This window comes from Macaca thibetana, chromosome 1 (genome assembly GCF_024542745.1).
Source record: "Macaca thibetana thibetana isolate TM-01 chromosome 1, ASM2454274v1, whole genome shotgun sequence".
NCBI lineage: Eukaryota > Metazoa > Chordata > Mammalia > Primates > Cercopithecidae > Macaca > Macaca thibetana.
This window is the reverse complement of record NC_065578.1, coordinates 111,020,781-111,045,460: the sequence shown is the minus strand read 5'-3', so window position 1 is coordinate 111,045,460 and position 24,680 is coordinate 111,020,781. Positions and strand designations below refer to the sequence as shown.

General features: G+C 39.2%; 1 protein-coding gene across 7 annotated transcripts in view; it reads right to left on the bottom strand.

Annotated features, from left to right (window-relative positions):
* Positions 1-24,680, bottom strand: part of RAP1A (RAP1A, member of RAS oncogene family) — a 93,812-nt gene that overhangs the window by 8,802 nt on the left and 60,330 nt on the right. For all 7 annotated transcript variants that reach the window (XM_050746935.1, XM_050746944.1, XM_050746968.1 and 4 more), the window contains 4 exons: positions 13,225-13,308; positions 8,691-8,759; positions 6,598-6,654; positions 1,163-1,303 (listed from right to left, as the gene is read on the bottom strand). In XM_050746935.1, coding sequence (XP_050602892.1) covers positions 1,163-1,303; positions 6,598-6,654; positions 8,691-8,759; positions 13,225-13,281 — 324 coding nt within the window. In that variant the 5' untranslated portion in view covers positions 13,282-13,308. The remainder of the gene's footprint in view (positions 1-1,162; positions 1,304-6,597; positions 6,655-8,690; positions 8,760-13,224; positions 13,309-24,680) is intronic.

The following is a 24,680-nucleotide window of genomic DNA, read 5'->3' as shown; positions in this document are numbered from 1 at the left end:
TTATTACTTAGCCTTTTAAAAAAATAAATAAGCAATTATCTGCCACCAACTAAAATGCATTAGTTGGGACTGCAAGCTTCATCAAGTACTAACAAAAAGTGTATGTTGAGGGGAAGAGGTGAAGGAAGAAAGAAGAGACCAAAAAAAAATAAAATAAAATAAAATAGGCCGGGCGCGGTGGCTCAAGCCTGTAATCCCAGCACTTTGGGAGGCCGAGACGGGCGGATCACGAGGTCAGGAGATCGAGACCATCCTGTCTAACACAATGAAACCCCGTCTCTACTAAAAATACAAAAAAAATTAGCCGGGCGAGGTGGCGGGCGCCTGTAGTCCCAGCTACTCGGGAGGCTGAGGCAGGAGAATGGCGTAAACCCGGGAGGCGGAGCTTGCAGTGAGCCGAGATAGCGCCACTGCACTCCAGCCTGGGCGACAGAGCGAGACTCCGTCTCAAAAAAAATAAATAAATAAAATAAAATAAAATAAAATAAAATAAAAGAGATCCCACTACATAGATACACTAAATTATTTTAAGACTATAATGCTGTCCAGGTGCAATGGTTCATGCCTGTAATCCCAGGGAGGCTGAGGCAGGAGAATTTCTTAAGCTCAGGAGCCTGAGACAAGCCTGGGTAACATAGTGAGACCTGGTCTCTACTAAAAAATTCAAAAACAATCAGCCAGGCAGGATGGCACACACCTGTAGTCCCAACTACTCAGGGGGTTGAGGTGGGAAGATCACTTGAGCCCGGGAGGTAGACTGTAATGTGTGAATTATGCCAAAGAAATTTTAGAAATAAAAACATACCACTATGGATCTTAATAATGTTCTTTGAACACTGTTTCTGACACAACTACCATCTTTCAAAGCTCAACTTAGTTCCCACTTCTATGAAGTATTCTTTGGCTCCTCTTTTTCCCCTACTGCACTTCTTAACCTGTAGCACAATGAGTACTTTATTACACATGTTCTCATTTTCTAAACATCTCACCACATAATTTCGAGGTTAATTTTGAAAGTTAAATTTTTTTTTTTTGGTCACAGGGGCTCTTTCAGGCATGTGGCAGGTAGCTTCCAAATCCTCTACTGATAGAGAAAACAGGCACTTTTTTATTTGGCCACAGCGAGATGGCATAACACCTAACAGAGAAAAAAAATACTTACATCTTCCGTGTCCTTAACCCGTAAAATCTGTTCCCTCAGGTCCTGTAAGTCATTAAACGTGGACTGAGCTGTAATAGAATATACTAGTGCAAAACCTTGGCCATTCTTCATATACAAATCCCTCATCGCTGTAAATTGCTCCTATGATTAAAAAATATGCAATTATAAATATATGAATTTTTTGAATGTATACTGGAACAATTCAAAACAGCATACGTACAAGTGAGCAACTACATTTTTTATTACTTGCTATCCTAACAGAAAACAAGACTTAACACAGTTTCCAGCAACTCTGAGGTGACTAGAAACAATGACAGTAAATTGTAGAATTAAAAAGGAATTCTTAACCACTTTAATTTGCTTTTGTGTGATTTAGAACTGTATATAATTTTTTAGAAACAGATCTTAATTTTGATCCTAAATCATTTTATTTGCAAATTTATGACACAACTACTGCCCAGGTGCTAACAATCTGAGGTATAAGCCCAATACTGAACTATGACTTAATCATCCAGCATCAATATCTCTACTGGCAGATTTTATCATCTTTCTTTTACTATTCCCATGGCATAGCAAGATTTTTATCATCTTGACAGTCAATAAACTCTTTTTATAAGCACTTGTTAATGGTCAGGGGCAATGACTCACATCTGTAATCCCAACACTCTGGAAGGCCAAGGCAGGCGGATCAATCACCCCAGGTCAGGAGTTAGAGACTAGCCTGGCCAGCATGGTGAAACCCTGCCTCTACTAAAAATACAAAATTAGCTGGGTGTAGTGGTGCACGCCTATAGTCCCAGCTACTCAGTAGGCTGAGGCAGGAGAATCACTTGAACCCAGGAGGCAGAGGTTGCAGTGAGCCAAGATCATAACACTGCACTCAAGCCTGGGCAACAAGAGTGAAACTCTGTCTCGGGGGAAAAAAAAAAAAAAAAAAAAAAGAGCTTGTTCATGTATTTTCATTTCCCACTTTGTGAGAATAGTGCAATGACATATACCTTTCAGTTAAATTTACTAATTGTTAACATTTAGTCACTGAGCTTTAGTCATGCCAAATTAAAATTATTTAATTTTAAACTTCCTTTTATCTGGTGACAATCATTACTGCATTTGTAACTACAGAGGTTAATACAAGACAAAATCTTATTTTAGAAAAGTTTTAGTGTTTTATATATATTATTTTAAAAGCACATATGGTAGAATATTAAAAATGTATACATCTTGGGTCTTTATATTAAGTAACTACACATTTTGGATCTTTTTACCTTTGGATGCATTAAACAGAAAAGACAAATCCACAAGGTTTCTTAAGCTTGTTGCTGCCTTGGCTTCCTTGCTCCCCATGACCATTACACCTCTATTTTGTCTACTACATCTAAAATAGTTCTGGTTGTTCTACCCTGGCTGACGTACTCTTTCTTGTATTCCAGGGAGTTAGCTATGCTACCACTCAACCATTTCTTCAGCTTCAAATTCGTCTATGGTCTGCCACAGGAATATGGCTGAGCTTCCTATACTGCTGCCAGTGTATTTTCTGGGAAAGATGTAAAAACTGGGAGTTTCCTGGATTTTTCACTGATAAGGTTTGCAACAGGCAACCTGAGTTCTGAAAATCCAATTTAAGAAAAGTCCTTACAGAACTGCTGTGGTTGGTGTCCCCTCCTATTGAGAATGCCAACCTCCTTCTTAAGGACAGTCTACAAGTTTCATCCATTCACAACAAATATCTACTAACAATGTTGTAGCCCTACCTTTTAAGGTAAAGCCAATAGGGTTCTCCGAGAGTTTGGATGTACACAGAATATAACAAAAAATACAGTCAAAGATGACTCCATGGTTTCAGGCATAACCAGCTAAAAGGGTACTATTTACTGAGATGGGAAAGAATGGAAAGACCCAGGTCAGGGAAAGGCTATCAGGAGTTCAGTTTGGACATGTTATGTTTGAGATGCTTATTAGACATACAAAAAGAGATACCAAGAGGCAGTTAGATATAAGAGCTTGAAGTTCAGAAAAGAAATGAGAGATAGGGATATTGTTTGGATGTTTGTCACCTCCAAACCTTATGCTGAAATGTAATCCGCAATGTTGGAGGTGAGGCCTGTGGGAGGTGTTTGGGTCATGGAGGCAAATCCCTCATGAATGGCTTAGTGCTATCCTCACGACTGTGAGTTCCCATGAGATCTGGTTGTTTGAAAGTGTGTGGCATCTCCCGCTCTCTCTTTGCTCTTGCCATGTAAAACACCTACTCCCCTTTGCCTTTCACTATGATTGTAAGATTCCTGAGGTGTTTACCAGAAGCAGATGCTGAAGCTATGCTTGTATAGCCTGCAGAACCATGAGCCAATTAAACCTCTTTTCTTCATAAATTATCCAGCCTCAGGTATTTCTTTACAACAATGCAAATGGCCTAATACAGACAGAGTTATAAAGTTAGTATTTATTAGGATACAGATTGTATTTAAAACCAAGCAACTAAAGATCTCCAAAGCAGTGTTGTTAGAAAAGAGAAGTGCAAGTATTGAACCCTGAGGTCCTCCAACATTAAGAGGTGGGGAAGATAAAGAGGAATTAGGAAAGGAGACGTAGGAGTAACCAATGAGACGGAGAAAATCCGAAAAGTATTGTTTCTTGGAAGCCAAATGAATAAAGGTTTTACATTAGAAAGCAGTGATAAACTGAGTCAAAGGCTGCTGAAAAGTCAAGGGAGTTGAGGATATATTCAAGAGAATTATAAATGATGGACGGACCGTGGACCTGAAGCTATATGCAGAGGGGGCTGAAGATATAAGGGATAATAAAAAGATGTTAGGATAAATGGATTACAGGTTGTAATGAAGTTGAAGGGCACTAAAGGAAATGAGATGTCTTGGGTGCAGTGGCTCACACCTGTTATCCCAGCACTTTGGGAGGCCAAAGACAGGAGGATCCCTTGAGTCCAGGAGTTCAAGACCAGCTTGGACAACATAGTGAGACCCTGTCTCTACAAAAAACAAACAAACAAACAAACAAACAAACAAACAAACACACCTAGGTGTGGTGGTGTGCGCCTGCAGTAGCACCAGCTCCTCAGGAGGTGATGGTGGGAAGATTTTTTTTTTTTTTTTTTTTTGAGACGGAGTCTCGTTCTGCCGCCCAGGCTGGAGTGCAGTGGCCGGATCTCACCTCACTGCAAGCTCCGCCTCCCAGGTTCACGCCATTCTCCTGCCTCAGCCTCCCGAGTAGCTGGGACTACAGACGCCCGCCACCTCGCCCGGCTAGTTTTTTTTTTTTATTTTTTAGTAGAGACGGGGTTTCACCATGTCAGCCAGGATGGCCTCGATCTCCTGACCTTGTGATCCGCCCGTCTCGGCCTCCCAAAGTGCTGGGATTACAGGCTTGAGCCACCGCGCCCGGCCGGGAAGATTTCTTGACCCTGGGAGATTGAAGCAGAAGTGATCTGTGTTCAGACCACTGCACTCCAGCCTGGGTGACACAGAGAGACCCTGTTTCAAAACAAAAAACAAAATAAAACAAAACAAAAAGAGGAAGTGAGATGGATAAAGAAAAAAGTAGTGAGTAGTGGAGGATAAGAAGCTTGGAAATTAGATTAGGGAGGTATTATATATTGGTAATCACACAGTCTAGGGTAAAACCATGGTATGAATGCCTTAAAGGTAGGATGGGCATTAAGGAACTGATAGGCCGAGCCAGGGTAGTAAATTATCTATGTGTGAGAGAGCAAAAATCTTCAAAGGGTAAGGAGTGATTCTGAGACAAGATTAAGCAGCTGTTTGCAAAGTTTTATGCAAGGCACCAGGGACACAAACAAGCAAATAGGCCTTATAACACAGCATGTTGAGTGCTATGATGGGAGACAGACACGATATTGGATAGCACAAAGTAAAGATCTCTGTGATAGAGAACTTCCGTCTTACAATTTGGACAGAGAAAAAAGAAAGAATGCCCATACACTGTGGATGTGATTAAAAAAAAAAAAAAAGGTAGAAAGTATTCTTTTTAGCTATTGGGGTTTCTGGAAACAAAGGGGAATTTTGCTGATTCAGAAGCTAAAAACATTAGGGAGGAGGAGGGTGGGAGAGGGAGAGACAGCTTGATTCAGCTGATACAAGATGTAGTTTCAGAAGGTCTTTACCAGAAGCTTGCTGTGAGGGCAAAGGTCCCTGTTAAAAGTTAAGATCAATTTTAAGCATGGAAAAATATAGTATAATTAGTACTATATTGTTGTATAATATCACTCCAATTGCTTACATGCTTTTTTGGACTATCTGAAATGTTTCCATCATTTATAAAAATTACGGTAGAAAATTTTGTGCTGAATTTTAAACAACTTATCACATTTAAGAATGCCAGTCAGGTGCCATGGCTCACACCTATAATCCCAGCACTTTCAGAAAGAGAGCCAGGAAGAACACTTGAGGCCAGGAGTTTGAGATTAGCCTGGGCAACACAGAGAGACTACTTCTAAAAAAAAATTTTTTTTTAATTAGCCGGGGGTGGTGGTACGTGCCTGTAGTTCTAGCTACCCAGGAGGCTGCGGCAGGAAGATTGCTTGAACCCAGGAGACTGCAGTGAGCTATGATTGCACCACTACACCCTCGCCTAGGCGATAGAGCAAGACCCTGTCTCTTAAGAAAAACAAAAGACGAACCCATCCATTTTAAAGCTAGGAATTGCCTAATGTGTCAAGTCTATGTGTATGGAGAAAAATAAACAAATAAAAGCAAAGATTGCTTCATGTATGTATTTTGTGTGGCAGTATAACTGGAAACCATCAGTTATTAATAAAAAATTATAAAGGTGATGGTATTACTGAAGATAAGAAGAATAAAAGCAAATACACAATTCCATACTGTGTAACAGACATTATGCCGAATGATTTATAATTATTATCTCATTTGCTTATCACAAATACCTTATGATATACTAATATCATTATACTCATTTAAAGATTAGAAAAAGGAGGCTCAAAGTAATCCTAAATCTTCTGAGGAAGATTTTTGCCTTCCTCAGAAAACATGTATCTGTCACCAACCCCTAGAGATGTCAAAATGCTAGTGAAAAGAAAAAATTATAAAAATTAATGACTATGGTGCCAAAAGACAAGGTCTTATTTAAACCCATAGAAATACAAATATTAGCTAAAACTCTAAATTTAAAATACATTTAAAAAAATCATTGATAGCATAATCCTTACCTCAATGTAGGAAGAAACCCAACACACAGATAGATTATTACAGCTGAACTTTGTGATACGTAAGCATTAACTACATTACAGTTGATTTCATATTACTTAAGAATCCCTATGTTCAGAGAATTTCTTCTTAATCAGAATGATTACTTTTACTCAGAATTATTTGGATGACAAAACCTACTCAGATGACAAAACCTGCTCACAAATTAAAATCTATCAAAAAAAGAGAAAACATCCTTACTGTCCCTGCAGTATCCAGGATTTCGAGCATACACTGTTGGCAATCGACTTCAACTTGCTGTGGGGGCAGAAAAAGAAAAAGTTAAAAAGTAACATCAAAATCTCATTCTGTTTTCTTCTCCTGTCTTCCATCAAAGTTATCTATTAACAAATACAAAGCCTTTCTCCAGCAGTATGCTGTATGGCTGGGGGTAAACTTGGTACCACAATAAAGAACAGCGGTCTCAAGTACAGGCTATTCATATTACAGAAGCCAAGATGGTTAATGCTGAGTTTAGATATTTTCTGACCTCTGTAATGATTCTTATTTGTTCTTAATTAATAAAGGCAAAAGTCGTATTTTGGAATTTAAGGAAAACTTCAACAAACAAGTATAGTTCTAACAGAAAAAAAGTATATATGCCTATTTATATTATCTCCAAAGAAAACAAAGTACAAAAATATTAAATGGCTCAAAATGCACACAAGATTTTGGGGTAAAAAAAAATCTTGCCAACTTACCATGTTCAAGTTGTTAAAATTTTACTAAAACATGCAGAAAATTAATACATAGTAAAATTTGAGTTTAAGACATAAAAGAAACACAGGAGTACTCAAATAAACAGCAATGAGCTAAAACAGTCCTCAAGACTAAGGCACTTTTCTAGAAAAGCTCTATGTGAAAGGTGAAATTTTATATACTGAGTTCTATTTACCCACTGATCTTATAAAAGAAGAGAAGGTTGGTCTAAAGAAAGTATCAACTATCAACTGTGTGGAAAACTATTTTAATAAAGAAGGGATTAAGAAAAGTTAGTAATTTAGAATTTTAGGTACAGATCTTGCTTTGCAGTTAAAGCTTTAACTAGCAACTTACTTTGGGGAAATTTCAGTAGAGCAATACTGTCTTCTAAAAATAAATGTGCTAACCTAAAGACTATTTTAAACTCTGCTTCTGTGTCAGATCAGACATTGATGAGGGGCACCACTGGTCAGACCACAAACTCATCCCCCCCACCACTTATGGGACAAGTGTGATAATCTGCAAAATGTGTAACTGGGAACGCTCAATGAATAATCAATTAGGACTACAGTTTCTCAATGTATCTAGAGCATAATTTTGTTTCCAATTTGAAGACAATGAAACTGCTCTGCTAGTAGTGCTTCATGAACTAACATACTAATTCAACAGAAGTTACAGCACTCTTAAAGGTAAATTCTAAAAACATCTTCAAAAGCAATCCTTTCCTATTAAAGTTCAATCTTTTAAAAAAAAATCCTTGGCTACTAGCCTTTTATAACCCCCATCCCACCCAATATATTTGACAAATAAAATACTGAAAATTTTCCACAACTCTAGCTGGTCTTCTACAGAATATTTTTTGTCAAGACCAAGTATCTAATTTTTTTTCCCTTTTAAATAGTCTTTATTTATTATAGCAGTTTTAGGTTCACAGCAAAACTGAGAGGAAGGTGCAGAGATTTCCCACATATTCCCTGCCACCACAAATGCATAGCCTCACCCCACTATCAACATCCTGCACCAGAGTGGTACATCTGTTACAACTGATAAACCCACATGAACACATCATTATCACCAAGAGTCCACAGTTTACATTAGGATTTTCTTTTGGCATTGTACATTCTGTGGGTTTGACAAATGTATGGCATGTAACCCAATTATAGTATTACACAGACTCTAATTTGTTTGTAGTCTAAAGATGAAATACCTTTAAACTTATAAAACTAAACAAAAATAAAAATGTTTAGTCACTGGGTAACTTCAAGCATAAAGGTGGTCTTAACTTTTGGTAACAAAAGAGTAAGTTGAAAACACACCTACTATTTATATGTAATTTTTTCATATGTGGCAATATTCCCCACCTGGAAAATGTCCACATTAAGGAACAAGTCACTAATTAGTAACAGAACATAGAGCTCTGAATATCGAAGTAGTATTCTGTAAGAAATATTCTGTCCTGATGAAACTTTTAAAAACATATGCACAACATTTGCATCATTTCTCAAAACTATTTTCAAAAAGCAAATGTACAGATCAAATTTTAACATCATAAGGAACTACTTGTAAACGTGTGTACAAGTTTCACATTTTACCTTTCTGTAGGAATCTTCTATCGTTGGGTCATATTTTTCAACAAAAATTCCCTGAACAAACTGAACTGTCTGGGGAAAAAAAATAAGAGAAATATTAAAAAATTAAAGAAAAAACTCCTTTGAATGTTACTTAACCTCACAAGTTATGATGATTAATTGAAATTATGTGAAAATTCTGGGTAAACACATAAATGTAAAGTATATCATTATCTTTCAATATAAGGATACAACCATAATTAAGAGTACATTTATTATGAAAGGAGGTAGTCATGTTAAAAGCTGTCATCAATACTGACGATAATACACTGTTAATTACATTAAGTTTTAAAATACAAGGATACAAATAACATATCTGAACTAATTAAAAGATGAAAAATTATCAGTATTTAACTCCTACTGCCCCTTTGTATATCTATAGTAACTTTTATCCCATGCCCTCTGCCCTTAATGAAGTGACAAAGATTCTAATTTTTTTTTAAAACACAGGGTCTTTGCTATGTTGCCTGGGCTGGCCTTGAACTCCTGAACTCAAGAGATCCTCCCGCCTCAGTCTCCTAGGTAGCTGGGACCTCAAGCAGCATCTGGCTTAAATTTTTTAAAGCCTTTCTAAATTGTGGTGGAAAAGAGAAAGGGAAATTTAAACTTACTGAATGTTTATTATGTTCCAGACATTAAGCTAGCCACTTTTAATTTATAACCACATTCAAATTTCACTTTCATCCCAGAAATAGTTATTCTTCCTATTTGCCAGCTGAGATTCAAACATACATCTTCCTGATTCTAAAGCCTTACTTTTTCCATTGGAAAATACTGCCCATTCGTCTTTTTCAGATATTACCTACTTTTATCTTAAAGGCATCTAAAAACACATACTAGAAAATACGTATTTATCATTCAGTAAGTGAAAAAAGTACAGAAGATGGTTTTAAGATATTGCCTAGATAACTTTAAAACAGGGTCTGGTACATTGTTGCCTAAAAAGCAAGGGTAAGAATGTGGACTAAGGTCATCTACACTTAAATTACTCAGAGGAGTATTTGATATACTATTTTAGCTTGAGCTAAAGAGATTAACTCAAATATAGTAAACAAACTTCTTTCTCCTACTAAGCTTCTATTATTCAAAGGCAACTCAAGATAAAATCACAACAAAAACTTTAATAATCACTTTTATCAAGGATTTAATCACCTCATCTTCTAAGTATGACACATAATTTAAACATAAAAAACAGTCTACGCTGGATGCAGTGGCTCATGCTGTACTCCTAGCACTTTAGGAGGCCAAGGCAGGAGGATTGCTTGAGCTCAGGAACTTGAGACCAACCTGGGAAACGTAGTGAGACTTTGTCTCTACAAAAAAAATTTAAAAATTAGCCAGGGGTGGTGGCATGCACCTGTAGTCCCAGCTACTTGGGTGGCTAAGGTGGGAGGATTCCTTGAGCCTAGGAGGTTGAAGTTGTAGTGAGCCATGATCATGCCACGGCACTCCAGGGAAAGATGCTGATTCAAAAACAAAACAAAACAAAAAAATACTTTGGGAGGCCGAGGTAGGCAGATCACGAGGTCAGGAGATTAAGACCATGCTGAAACCCCGTCTCTACTAAAAAATACAAAAGGCCGGGCGCGGTGGCTCAAGCCTGTAATCCCAGCACTTTGGGAGGCCGAGACGGGCGGATCACGAGGTCAGGAGATCAAGACCACCTGGCTAACACGGTGAAACCCCGTCTCTACTAAAAAATACAAAAAAAACTAGCCGGGCGAGGTGGCGGGCGCCTGTAGTCCCAGCTACTCCAGAGGCTGAGGCAGGAGAATGGCGTAAATTCAGGAGGCGGAGCTTGCAGTGAGCTGAGATCCGGCCACTGCACTCCAGCCTGGGCGACAGAGCGAGACTCTGTCTCAAAAAAAAAAAAAAAAAAAAATTAGCTGGGCGCAGTGGTGAGAGCCTGTAGTCCCAGCTACTCGGGAGGCTGAGGCAGGAGAATGGCGTCAACCCGGGAGGCGGAGCCTGCAGTGAGCCGCGATCTCGCCACTGCACTCCCGCCTGGGCGGAAAAAAGAAAAAAAGGCAGTCTAATATGGCTTCCTAATATGCTTTAGGCTAGAACAGAGGTTCTCAAAATACGGTCCAAGACAGAGGCTCCCTAAGGCCAAACTATCTTCCTAACAATACTAAGATGTACTCTTCTTCTTCTCTCATAAGTTTACCGTGGAATCTTCCAAAGTAGAACATTTGCTATTCCAAGAGACTGGATACAGAAGCAGGCATAAGAGCCCATGTGCCTTCTATAAACCAGACATTAATAAGACTTGCACAAATGCAAAACAATCCAACACTTCTCATTTCTTTCTTACTAAAAGTAATGTTTTACTACTCCTCTGAATCTTATCCTCTGTCTTAATTTTCAGGGACATCTCATTCATTGATTCACATAGATTATAATTTTATTCCTCAGGTTTTTGTACTGGATCATCTCCTCTTTTCCTCTCTTGTATCCTCATTTTCCTCTCCAGTGGAGAGGAATTGCCCCAGCATACAAATATGCTTTACTATCTCCAATTCTAAAACAAAAACAAAAACCTCCCTTAACCCCAATATCTCTCCAGCTTCTGCCCCCATTCTCTGTCTCCTCTTATAATCAAGCTTCTTCAAATGTCTATATTCCATTTCCTCAGCTCTCATTTGCTCTTCAACCCACCCCACTATGGTTATGGCAACATGACCTGACTAAAGCTGCTTTCTTTACCATGTCCCACTACATCTGTGCTCTCTGATCATCTCTTTCCTCTTTTTTACTTGACTTTTGAGCAATCAAGTAAAGACACCTTCTATGCTAGATCCTCCAATCCTACCCACTTCCTAAAGGTTGAGAGGTACTCAGAGCTCAGTACTGGGCTCTGCTCTTCTCGCTCTAGTATCTCCCTAGACCTCTTTCACTCCTGTGGATTTTTTTCCAAAATTATTTCTGAAAAGGTGATTCATGGACATAGCACTAAATTCAAAAGGCATAAAAGGCTATGCAGTGAACTAAGCTTATCTACCACCCTTGTTCCCAGCTATCCAGTCCCACTCCCAAGAAAGTAACTGATATTACCCATAGCTTATTTAACCTTGCAGAGATACTCTATGATTTTACAGCTATCTGCCCTCAGCCTACACTTTTTTTAATATAAAACACAAATTATAGTCTACACTGTTTAGTACCTTTTTTCTCTGTAATAATACATCTTGGATATCATTACATATTGGTATATATAGAGCTATTGCATTCTTTCTAATGGCTGTATTCTACTCTGAAAATGTATTAAAATTTACTTAACTAGCCCCTTAATGGAACACATTTAGGTTGTTTCCAGACTCTGGTCACTTGGTCACTGTAAAGAATGTTGCAATGTTCCCTGACCACGCCATTTTGCACATGTGAACTTATATGTGGGCTACATTTTTAGAAAAGGAATCTTTGAATTGAAAGTTATATGCCATTAAAAATGACAGATATTCTCAAACATTCTCGACAAAGGCACTAATTTACACACCTAACAGTAATGTAACTCTCATGAAATTAAATATCATCACCATATTGATGGCACCCAAAGTCATATCACCGGTCTCTCTCTTTTATTACTTCAACATGTCACAAACATAAAATCTGGCTTGACTCTTTGATTTGGACTCTCACTGCTCATTCTCCACTGTTTCCCTTCTTTTTTTAATCCATCCATAATAATAGCTCAAACTAGAAACCTGGGAGCCATCCTTGACAGCTCCTTCTCTCCTAGTCCCCGTATCAATCTAGCACCAACTTACGTCAGTTCTACCACTTACTCAATCCTCAAACATCTACTTCTCTCTTCTTCACTGCCATGGTTTTAATCCAAGGTTCCATAAACAATGATCTGGTATACTGTATTAACTCCCAATTTGTCTCCCACATCCACTCTGCCTTTCTTCTAAATTAATCCGTATTTTTTTTTCAGAGTATCTCTCTCACAAGTATAACCAAGGAGTTCTTTGTTTAATTGTGTATTTATCACATCTCCTCCACTACAATGCAAGCTCTATGAGACACTATGACTGTTTCTGTTCACTCCTGTGACCCTAGAATCTGACATTGTAGAAGCTCAGTAACTATTTACTAAATAAAAACAGCATGAACACAAAAAATGACCTTCATTCCATGTAAGTCTAGAGTGGAAGCAGGTGAGGAATTATCCCAATAGAATCTGTAATAATCAGTTTCCCCCACTACAATGTAAATTCCTTAAAAATGAACAATCTTACTCCTCTCTGAATCATAAACACTGGTGCTTGCCATGTAAGACAGTCAATAAATAATTGATAAATGTAAGAATAAATGAGCCAACGTTATAAAAGTGTATATCTGTGGTTATTAAATGATTTCCCGTCCTTTGTGGGGCAGATACCGGATATATAATAATGCCACCTTTTCTCTTTGGTGTCTAGAAGTCTGAAAGCAAGGAAATATCAAAATTCTTCTTGTATTATACTAATCAGTTACAGTTAGGTGGCTAACTTACCAGAGCAGACTTCCCAACGCCTCCTGAACCAAGGACCACTAGCTTGTACTCACGCATGATGTGATCTGTTTAAATACTGACGATCTGAAAAACAAACAAACAAACAAAAAAATCAAAGATTAAGAAACATACTAACAGCCTAATAATGTACAACTGCTACATCAAATATAGGAGTTTGTTTTGTTTTTTCCTTGTAAGACTATCAAATGGACAACAGAAGCTACATGGCAAAAATCCATATAGATTTTAACATAAGTTTATAGGATTACTTTCAGACATTTTAATTCACTGAAGATCATCTTTGACTAGGCATCAATTATGTTCATATTACTTCTAAGAATCTTTGATTAAAAACAAGATGATTAAATCCAACAGTTGATAATCTTATGACTACAATGATAAACCTAATTCTTTGCAAAGCTATCATTTAAACAACTTATGTACTTTTTAAAAATATTCACTCATGAGCTTTAATATAATGTACAGGCTATTTTACTTGCTTAAAATATTCTACAGTAATTCTACACTATTTTGTTCATTATTGTATTATAGCTGAACCATTTAAAGTGTCATCTTGAAAATAATTAAAGATGTGAACAGGAGATCAGATGAAATTGCTAAACACTATAGGCAGTTATTAGCAATACACGACATAAGGCCCAAATGGCCAGAGAAAATAAAAGGAACATAAACTTTATTTTTTATCTCCATGGTTACCTTAAAAGGTATAAAGACAGGAAATAATTTTCAATGGCCATGGTGGAATAACTAAAAACAGACTTTTCAACTCACAATAACAGCCAGAATAGTGAACAAAAAAATATAAAACTCTTTTTAGATATTGGATAACAAGCAGTGTAGGACTGTGATTTCTGAGATGCAAAAGAAATGAAGTGAGACCTAACCTGCCCTGGCTTTCTGCCTAGAGGCACTTTTCAGACTATGGTGAAGGGAGAAAGAACTCAAGCAGAGCTTAGAAGTGTGCCAGAGAAGTGGAAGCTAAGCATATAAAATTCCAGAAATCTGCATAAGGATTCACTTGAGTCTGGCTAAGCACTAAGCCCAGCACACAGACTAACTTCAAAAAGTAAGGCAAAGAATAAATAGAGATTTACAGGTGGAACAATTCCCAGAGTCATATGGTTCTGACTAGAAGTCTTCCTTGTTGAAAAACTAGGAATTCACCAGAAACCTCAAAAGACTCTTATCTTAGTAGCAGAGCTAAATAAGCTCTAGAGTAAATGATATTCTAGATGCTTCCTAACAAAGCTTAAAACAAGGCTCAAAAGGATGGAGTTGGTCCATGTGTAACTCAACCACTTGTCTAAACAAAGTCCAAGATTCTTTAAAAGAAGCAGAAAAAAAAATTCCACCGCTCAATCATATAAAATTAACAATGTCCAGTATCCAATAAAAAATTAATAGAAACGTGAAGAAAGAAAATGTGACCTGAAACCAGAGTGAAATAAATCAGCTGAAACCATCCCAGAAACAAGATGATGAAATTAGCCAATGAGGACTCTAAAACAATTATAAATATGCTCAAAAATTTAAAGAAAAAAAAAAATGAGGAAGAAAATGGTACACATAATTAGAACCAAAAAGAACTTAGAGTATTCAGGCTGGGCGCAGTGGCTCATGCCTGTAATCCCAGCACTTTGGGAGGCCGAGGCGGGTGGATCACGAGGTCAGGAGATCAAGACCATCCCGGCTAACACAGTGAAACCCTGTCTCTACTAAAAATACAAAATATTAGCCAGGCGTGGTGGCAGGCATCTGCAGTCCCAGCTACTCAGGAGGCTGAGGCAGGAGAATGGCATGAACCCGGGAGGTGGAGCTTGCAGTGAGCCAAGATTGTGCCACTGCACTCCAGCCTGGGCGACAGAGCGAGACTCCGTCTCAAAAAAAAAGAACTTACAGTATTCAAAAACAGTATGTGAAACAGGAATATCACTGGAGGGTATTAACAATATATTAAATACCACAGAAGGAAAGTACAGGGGATCTGAAGACAGAGTAATAGAAAATAGCCAAATTTAAACGCAGCTAAAATGTGATGAGAATAAGGGGAAAGAAGAGAAGGGGAAAGGGAGACAGGAGAGAGGGAACAAAGAAGCAAGGGTAGAAGGACTAGGGGTGTAATAAGAAAGAAAAGAAAAAGACAAGAACTACAGGGCAATATCAAGCCATCAAGCAGTATAATATATATGTAACTGGAATGGCGAGCAGGGGTAGCATTTGAAGAAATAATGACATTTTCAAAATTTGATAAAACTGATATATCTGGCCAGGTGCAGTGGCTTATGCCTGTAATCCCAGCACTTTCGGAGGCCAAGATAGGCAGATCACTTGGGGCCAGGAGTTAGAGACCAGCCTGGATAATATGGTGAAACTTCATCTCTACCAAAAATACAAAAAATTAGCTGAGTGTGGTAGCATGTGCCTGTGGTCCCAGCTACTTGGGAGGTTGAGGTAGGAGGACCCCTTGAACTCAGAAGGCAGAGGTTGCAGTGAGCTGCGATTGTCCCACTGCACTCCAGCCTGAGTGACAGAGACCCTGTCTCAAAAAAAAAAAAAAAAAAAGACACATCTACACATCCAAGTAACTCAATGAGCCCACCTCCTGAAGGAGTATAAACACAAAGAAAACCAAAATGAGGCAGAATAATCAAATTCCCGAAAAGCTGTCAAAAACAGAAAATCTTACAAGAAGCCAGAAGAAAAAAATTTACATAGAAACAAAGTTAAAATATACAGACTTCAGCCAGGCACGATGGCTCACGCCTGTAATCCCAGCACTTTGGGAGCCGAGGTGGGCGGATAGTCTGAGCTCAGGAGTTTGCGACCAGCCTGGGCAACATGGTGAAACCCCGTCTCTACTAAAATACAAAAAATTAGCTGGGCGTGGTGGCATGAGCCTGTAGTCCCAGCTACTCGGGAGGCGGAGGCAGGAGAATCGCTTGAACCCAGAAGGCAGTGGTTACAGTGAGCCGAGAGATTGAGCCACAGCACTGCAGCCTGGGCAACAGAGTGAGACTCCATCTCAAAAAAAAAAAAAAAAAATACACACACACACACAGACTTCTTGTGAAGCTATGCAAGACAAGAAAATGGAACTATAAAACAAAGAAAAATCTGGTCAACCTAGAAAAATAAATACAATGAATATATGCCGAAGAAATGGAAGTAAAAGATTTTTCCCAGACTTCATCCTCCTGGTGGGGGCGGGAAAAAAAAAGCTGGAGGCAAAAAGTTCACCAGCATACATTTAAATCATGAAGAATTTTTTTTTTTTTTTGGGGGGGACAGGGTCTCACTCTGTTGCCCAGGCTGGAGTACAAGGAGTACAGTGGTACGACTGTAGCTCACTGCAGCCTCAAATTCCTAGGCTCAGGCAATCTTCCCACCTCAGCCTCCTGAGCAGCTGGCACTACAGGAGTGCACCACCACACCTGGCTAACGTTTCTAACTTTTTTTGTAGACAAAGGGTCTCACTATGTTACCTAGGCTGGTCTCAAACTCCTGGGCTCAAAGGCTCCTCCCACCTTGGCCTCCCAAAGTGCTGGGATTACAGGTATGGGCCAGCACACCCAGCCACAAGAGTAATTTCACCACTTAGAGCAAAAATGATAATAATCACTGGGTTTACATGTAGAAGTAAAATATATTACAATAGTAGAAGAGAGAGAAAGAGAATACTGAAGGTCCTTAGATTATATCTGAAGTAATACAGCATGTTTTGAAGTAAATTGTCATATGTTAAAGAAGTATATTGTAAGTCCCTGAGCAACCACTAAAAACAAACAAACAAAATTCAACTCAGGCCGGGCGTGGTGGCTCACGCCTATAATCCCAGCACTTTGGGAGGCTGAGGTGGATGGATCACCTGAGGTCAGGAGTCCCAGACAAGCCTGGCCAACATGGCAAAACCCCATCTCTACTAAAAATATAAAAAGTAGCCGGGCATGGTGGCAGGCGCCTGTAATCCCAGCTATGTGGGAGGCTGAGGCAGGAGAACTGCTTGAACCCGGGAGACGGAGGTTGCAGTGAGCTGAGATTATGCCACTGCACTCCAGTCTGGACAACAGAGCGAGATCCCATGTAAAAAAAAAAAAATTCAACTCAATCAAAAAGAATGTATGAAAAATGCAAACAAATAAGCAAAAAATAGCGAAGAAAAAATTGGGATCAATACAAAAGGCAAGATGGCAGAATTGAAAGGAAATCACATCATTACATTAAATGCAAATTGTCTAAACATTCCAATTCAAAGGCAATATAAAAAAGTAAGACCTAACTATATGTTGCTTCAAGAAACAATCTTTAAATATGGATACAGGAAAAAACATCTATTGGTAACAAAGTCACAATTACTGCTAATATTACTGCTGTGTTTTGTTGCCTGCATTCAAAATAGAAAGAAATACTAAATTTCATTCAGAGATTAGTGGAAAAAAAAAAAGATACAAATATTTTTTCTTTCTATGAGAGTACTGGGAACCCTGGATTAAGAATCCCTACCTACTCTAAACAGTTACCATTTTAGGTTACTTTAGTTCAGTTCTCAAACTTTTTGGTTTCAAGTCTTCTTTATAAACTCTAACTTTTATTTTTTTCTTGAGACAGGGTCTCACTCTTTGCTCAGGCTGGAATGCAGCGGCACAATCACAACTCACTGCAGTCTCCACCTCCCTTGATCAAGTAAGTGATCCTTCTGCCTCAGCCTCCTGAGTAGCTGGGACTACAGACATGCACCACCACAACTGGGTAATTTTCTTTTTTCTTTTTCTCTCTTTTGCAGGGACGGGATCTCACTATGTTGCGCAGGCTAGTCTCAAACGATTCAGATTCCCAAAAGTGAGAATCACTTGTGCCCAGGAGTTTGAGACTAGCCTGGGCAACATAATCGAAGAGGCCATCAAGTAAGGCTCAAGACGCTTCGGCCTCCCAAAGTGCTGAAATTATAGGTGTGAACCACCATGCCCAGCCAACACTTTTACATTCTTTTTTTTTTTTTCCAACAATATCAATAATCACTTTATTTTGTTATACTTTAAATTCTGGAATACATGTGCAGAAAGTGCAGGTTTGTTACATAGGTATACGTGTGCCATGGTGGTTTGCTGCACTCATCAACCCGTCATCTACATTAGGTATTTCTCCTAATGCCATGCCTCCCCTTACCCCCACCCCCCGATAGGTCCTGGCATGTGACCTTCCCATCCCTGTGTCCATGTGTTCTCACTGTTCAACTCCCACTTATGAGTGAGAACATGCAGTGTTTGGTTTTCTGTTCCTGTGTTAGTTTGCTGAGAATGATGGTTTCCAGCTTCATCCATTGCCCTGCAAAGGACATGAACTCATTCTTTTTCATGGCTGCATAGTATTCCATGGTGTATATATGCCACATTTTCTTTATCCAGTCTATCATTGATGGGCATTTGGGGTTGGTTCCAAGTCTTTTCTATTGTGAATAGTGCTGCAATAAACATACAGGTGCGTGTGTCCTAATAGTAGAATGATTTATAATCCTTTGGGCATATACCCGGTAATGGGATTGCTGGGTTAAATGGTATTTCTGGTTCTAGATCCTTGAGGAATCACACTGTCTTCCACAATGGTTGAACTAATTTACACTCCTACCAAAAATGTAAAAGTGTTCCTATTTCTCCACATCCTCTCCAACATTTGTTGTTTCCTGACTTTTTAATGATCACTATTCTAACTGGCATGAGATGGTATTTCATTGTGGTTTTGATTTGCATTTCTCTAACGACCAGTGATGATGAGCTTTTTTTCATATGTTTGCTGGCTGCATAAATATCTTCTTTTGAGAAGTGTCTGTTCATATCCTTTGCCCACTTTTTGATGAGGTTGGTTTTTTTCTTGTAAATTTGTTTAAGTTCCTTGTAGATTCTGGATATTAGCCCTTTGTCGGATGGGTTGCAAAAATTTTCTCCCATTCTGTAGGTTACCTGTTCACTCTGCTGATAGTTTCTTTTGCTGTGCAGAAGCTCTTTGGTTTCATTAGATCCCATTTATGGGATTTTGGCTTTCGTTGCCATAGATTTTGGTGTTTTAGTCATGAAGACTGCCCATGCCTATGTCCTGAATAGTATTGCCTAGGTTTTCTTCTCGGGTTTTTATGGTTGTAGGTCTCACGTTTAAGTCTTTAATCCATCTTAAATTTTGCATAAGGTGTAATAAAGGAGTCCAGTTTCAGTTTTCTGCATATGACTAGCCAGTTTTCCCAACATCATTTATTAAATAAGGAATCCTTTCTCCATTGTTTGTTTTTGTCAGGTTTGTCAAAGATCAGATGGTTGTAGATGTGTGGTGTTATTTCTGAGGCCTCTGTTCTGTTCCATTGCTCTACATATCTGTTTTGGTACCAGTACCATGCTGGTTTGGCTGCTGTAGCCCCATAGTATAGTTTGAAGTCAGTGTGATACCTCCAGCTTTGTTCTTTTTGCTTAGCACTGTCTTGGCTATATGGGCTGTTTTTTGGTTCCGTATGAAATTTGAAGCAGTTTTTTTCTAATTCTGTGAAGAAACTCAATGGTAGCTTGATGGGGATAGCGTTGAATCTATAAATTACTTTGGGATACTGATTCTTCCTATCCATGAGCATGGAATGTCTTTCCATTTGTTTGTGTCCTCTCTTATTTCCTTGTGCAGTGGTTTGTAGTTCTCCTTGAAAAGGTCCTTCACATGCCTTCTAAGTTGTATTCCTAGGTATTTTATTCTCTTGGTAGCAACTGTGAATGGGAGTTCACTCATGATTTTGCTGTTTGTCTATTATTGGTGTATAGGAATGCTTGTGATTTTTGCACATTGATTTTGTATCCTGAGACTTTGCTGAAGTTGCTTATCAGCTTAAGGAGTTTTTGGGCTGAGACAACGGAGTTTTCTAAATATACAATCATCTCATCTGCAGAGACAATTTGACTTCCTCTCTTCCTATCTGAATACCCTTTATTTCTTTGTCTTGCCTGATTGCCCTGGCCAGAACTTCCAATACTATGTTGAACAGGAGTGGTGAGAGGGCATCCTTGTTTTGTGCCAATTTTCAAAGGGAATGCTTCCAGTTTTTGCCCATTCAGTATGATATTGGCTGTGGGTGTGTCATAAATAGCTCTTATTATTTTGGGATATGTTCCATCAACACTTAGTTTATTGAGTGTTTTTAGCATGAAGGGGTGGATTTTATCAAAGGCCTTTTCTGCATCTATTGAGATAATAATGTGTTTTTTGTCATTGGTTCTGTTTATGTAATGGATTACATTTACTGATTTGCATATGTTGAACCAGCCTTGCATCCCAGGGATAAAGCCGACTTGATTGTGGTGAATAAGGTTTTTGATATGCTGCTGGATTTGGTTTGCCAATATTTTACTGAGGATTTTCGCATCAATGTTCATCAGGGATATTGGCCTGAAGTTTTCTTTTTTTGTTGTGTCTCTGCCAGGCTTTGGTATCAGGATGATGCTGGCCTCATAAAATGAGTTAGGGAGGAGCTGCTCTTTTTCTGTTGTTTGGAATAGTTTCAGAAGGAATGGTACCAGCTCCTCTTTGTACCTCTGGTAGAATTCGGCTGTGAATCCACCTGGTCCTGGACTTCTTTTGGCTGGTAAGCTATTAATTACTGCCTCAATTTCAGAACTTGTTATTGGTCTATTCAGTGATTTGACTTCTTCCTGGTTTAGTCTTGGGAGGGTGTATGTGTCCAGGAATTTATCCATTTCTTCTAGATTTTCTAGTTTATTTGCATAGAGGTGTTTATATTCTCTGGTGGTAGTTTGTACTATTGTGGGATCAGTGGTGATATCCCCTTTATCACTTTCTATTGTGTCTATTTGATTCTTCTCTTTTTCCTTCTTTATTAGTCTGGCTAGCAATGTATTTTGTTAATCTTCAAAAAACCAGCTCCTGGATTCACTGATTTTTTGAAGGGTTTTTTGTGTCTCTATCTCCTTCAGTTCTGCTCTGATCTTAGTTATTTCTTGTCTTCTGCTAGCTTTTGAATTTGTTTGCTCTTGCTTCTCTAGTTCTTTTAATTGTGATGTTAGGGTGTTGATATCAGACCTTTCCTGCTTTCTCCTGTGGGCATGTAGTGCTATAAATTTCCCTCTAAACACTGCTTTAGCTGTGTCTCTGTCCCAGAGATTCTGGTACATTGTGTCTTTGTTCTCATTGATTTTAAAGAACTTATTTATTTCTGCCTTAATTTTGTTATTTACCCAGTAGTCATTCAGGAGTAGGTTGTTCAGTTTCCATGTAGTTGTGCCGTTTTGAGTGAGTTTCTTAATCCTGAGTTCTAATTTGATTGCACTGTGGTCTGAGAGACTGTTATGATTTCTATTCCTTTACATTTGCTGAGGAGTGTTTTGCTTCCAAGTATGTGGTCAATTTTAGAATAAGTGCTATGTGGTGCTGAGAAGAACATATATTCTGTTGATTTAGGGTGGAGGGTTCTGTAGATGTCTATTAGGTCTGCTTGGTCCAGAGCTGGGTTCAAGTTCAGAATATCCTTGTTAATTTTCTGTCTCATTGATCTGTCTAATATTGACAGTGGGGTGGTTAAAGTCTCCCACTATTATTGTGTGGGAGTCTAAGTCTCTTTGTAGGTCTCTAAGAACTTGCTTTATGAATCTGGGTGCTCCTGTATTGGGTCCATATATATATTTAGGATAGTTAGCTCTTCTTGTTGCATAGATCCCTTTACCACTATGTAATGCCATTGTCTTTTTTTTTTTTTTTTTTTTTATCTTTGTTGGTTTAAAGTATGTTTTATCAGAGACTAGGATTGCAACGCCTGGTTTTTTTTTTTTTCTTGCTTTCCATTTGCTTGGTAAATATTCCTCCATCCCTTTATCTTGGGCCTATGTGTGTCTCTGCACATGAGATGGGTCTCCTGAATACAGCACACTGATGGGTCTTGACTCTTTATCCAATTTGCCAGTCTGTGGTTTTTTAACTGGGGCATTTAGCCCATTCATATTTAAGGTTAATATTGTTATGTGTGAATTTGATCTGGTTATTTTGCACATTAGTTGATGCAGTTTCTTCATGGTGTCATTATTGGTCTTTATATTTTGGTATGGTTTTTGCAGTGGCTGGTACCGGTTTTTGCTTTCCATATTTAGTGCTTCCTTCAGGGCCTCTTGTAAGGCAGGCCTGGTGGTGACAAAATCCCTCACCCTTTGCTTGTCTGTAAAGGATTTTATTTCTCCTTCACTTATGAAGCTTAGTTTGGCTGGATATGAAATTCTGGGTTGAAAATTCTTTTTTAAGAATGCTGAATATAGGCCCCCACTCTCTTCCGGCTTGTAGTGTTTCTGCTGAGAGATCTGCTGTTATTCTGATGGGCTTCCCTTTGTGGGTAACCTGATCTTTCTCTCTGGCTGCCCTTAACGTTTTTTCCTTGGTTTCAACCTTGTTGAATCTGACGATTATGTGTCTTAAGGTTGCTCTTCTCGAGGAGTATCTTTTGGCATTCTCTGTATTTCCTGAATTTGAATATTGGCCTGCCTTGCTAGGTTGGGGAAGTTCTCCTGGATAATATCCTGAAGAGCATTTTCCAACTTGGTTCCATTCTTCCCGTCACTTTCAGGTACACCAATCAATTGTTGGTTTGGCCTTTTCACATAGTCTCATATTTCTTGGAGGCTTTGTACGTTCCTTTTCATTCTGTCTTCTCTAATCTTGTCTTCATGCTTTATTTCATTAAGTTAATCTTCAATCTCTGATATCCTTTCTTCCACTTGATCGATTCAGCGAGATGGGTCTCCTGAATACAGCACAATTGATATTGAAAATATCAATATTCAAATATTGATATTTGTGTATGCTATATGAAGTTCTTGTGCTGTGTTTTTCAACTCCATCAGGTCATTTATGTTCTTCTCTAAACTGATTATTCTGTAAACTTTTATCAAGGTTCTTAGCTTCCCTGCATTGGGTTAGAATATGCACTTTAGCTCAGAAGACTTTGTTATTACCCACCTTCTGAGGCCTACTTCCATGAATTCATCAAACTCATTCTCCATCCAATTTTGTTCCCTTGCTGGGGAGCAGTTGTGATCCTTTGGAGGAGAAGAGGCATGCTGGTTTTTGGAATTTTCAGCATTTTTTCCCCCTCGAGACAGAGTTTCACTCTGTCACCCAGGCTGGAGTGCAATGGTACAATCTCGGCTCACTGCAACCTCCACCTCCCCAGATTTCACCAATCAGCGCTCTGTGTCTAGCTAAAGGATTATAAATGCACCAATCAGCACTCTAGTAAAAACGCACCAACCAGCGCTCTGTGTCTAAAGGATTGTAAATGCACCAATCAGCACTCTGTAAAATGGACCAATCAGAAGGATATGAGTGGGGACAAATAAAGGAATAAAAGCTGGCCATCCCAGCCAGCAGTCGCAACCTGCTTGGGTCCCCTTCCACGCTGTGGAAGCTTTGTTCTTTTGCTCTTCACAATAAATCTTGCTGCTGCTCACTCTTTGGGTCCATGCCACCTTTAAGAGCTGTTAACACTCGCTGCAAAGGTCCGTGGCTTCATTCTTAAAGTCAGCGAGACCAAGAACCCACCGGAAGGAACCAACCCTGGACACACTGGGAGGTTTCTCTGGGCAGGAGGCACAGTTATCAGGGATCCACTTAAGGAGGCAGTCTGTCCCTCAGCAGAGCTTGAGTGCTGTGCTGGGAGATCTGCTGCTCTCTTCAGAGCTGGCAGGCAGGAACGTTTAAGTCTGCTGAAGCTGCGCCGTTTAAGTCTGCTAAAGCTGTGCCCACAGCTGCCACTTCCCCCAGGTGCTCTGTACTAGGGAGATAGGAGTTTTATCTATAAAGCCACTGACTGGGGCTGCTACCTTTCTTTCAGACGCCCTGCCCAGACAGGAATAATCTAGAGAGGCAGTCTGGCTACAGTGGCTTTGTCATGCTGCAGTCTGACCTTCTGGGAGGCTTTGTTTACACCGTGAGGGGAAAACTGCTTATTGAAGCCTCAGTAATGGCAGACGCCCCACCTCCCACCAAGCTGGAGTGTCCCAGGTCAACTTCAGACTGCTGTGCAGAGAATTTCCAGCCAGTGGATCTTAGCTTGTTGGACTTCATGGGGTTGGGACCTGCTAAACAAAACCACTTGGCTCCCTGGCTTCAAGTCCCTTTCCAGGGGAGTGAACAGTTCTGTCTTGCTGGGGTTCCAGGTGCCACTGGGGTACAAAAAAAAAAAAAGAAAGAAAGAAAGAAAGAAAAAGAAAAACCTCCTACAGCTAGCTGTGTCTGCTCAAATGGCCGCCCAGTTTTGTGCTTGAAACCCAGGACGCTGGTGGTGTAGGGACCCAAGGGAATCTCCCGGTCTGCGGGTCATAAAAACTGTGGGAAAAGCATAGTATCTGCGCTGAACAGCACCATCCCTCACAGCACAGTCGCTCACGGCTTCCCGTGGCTAGGGGAGG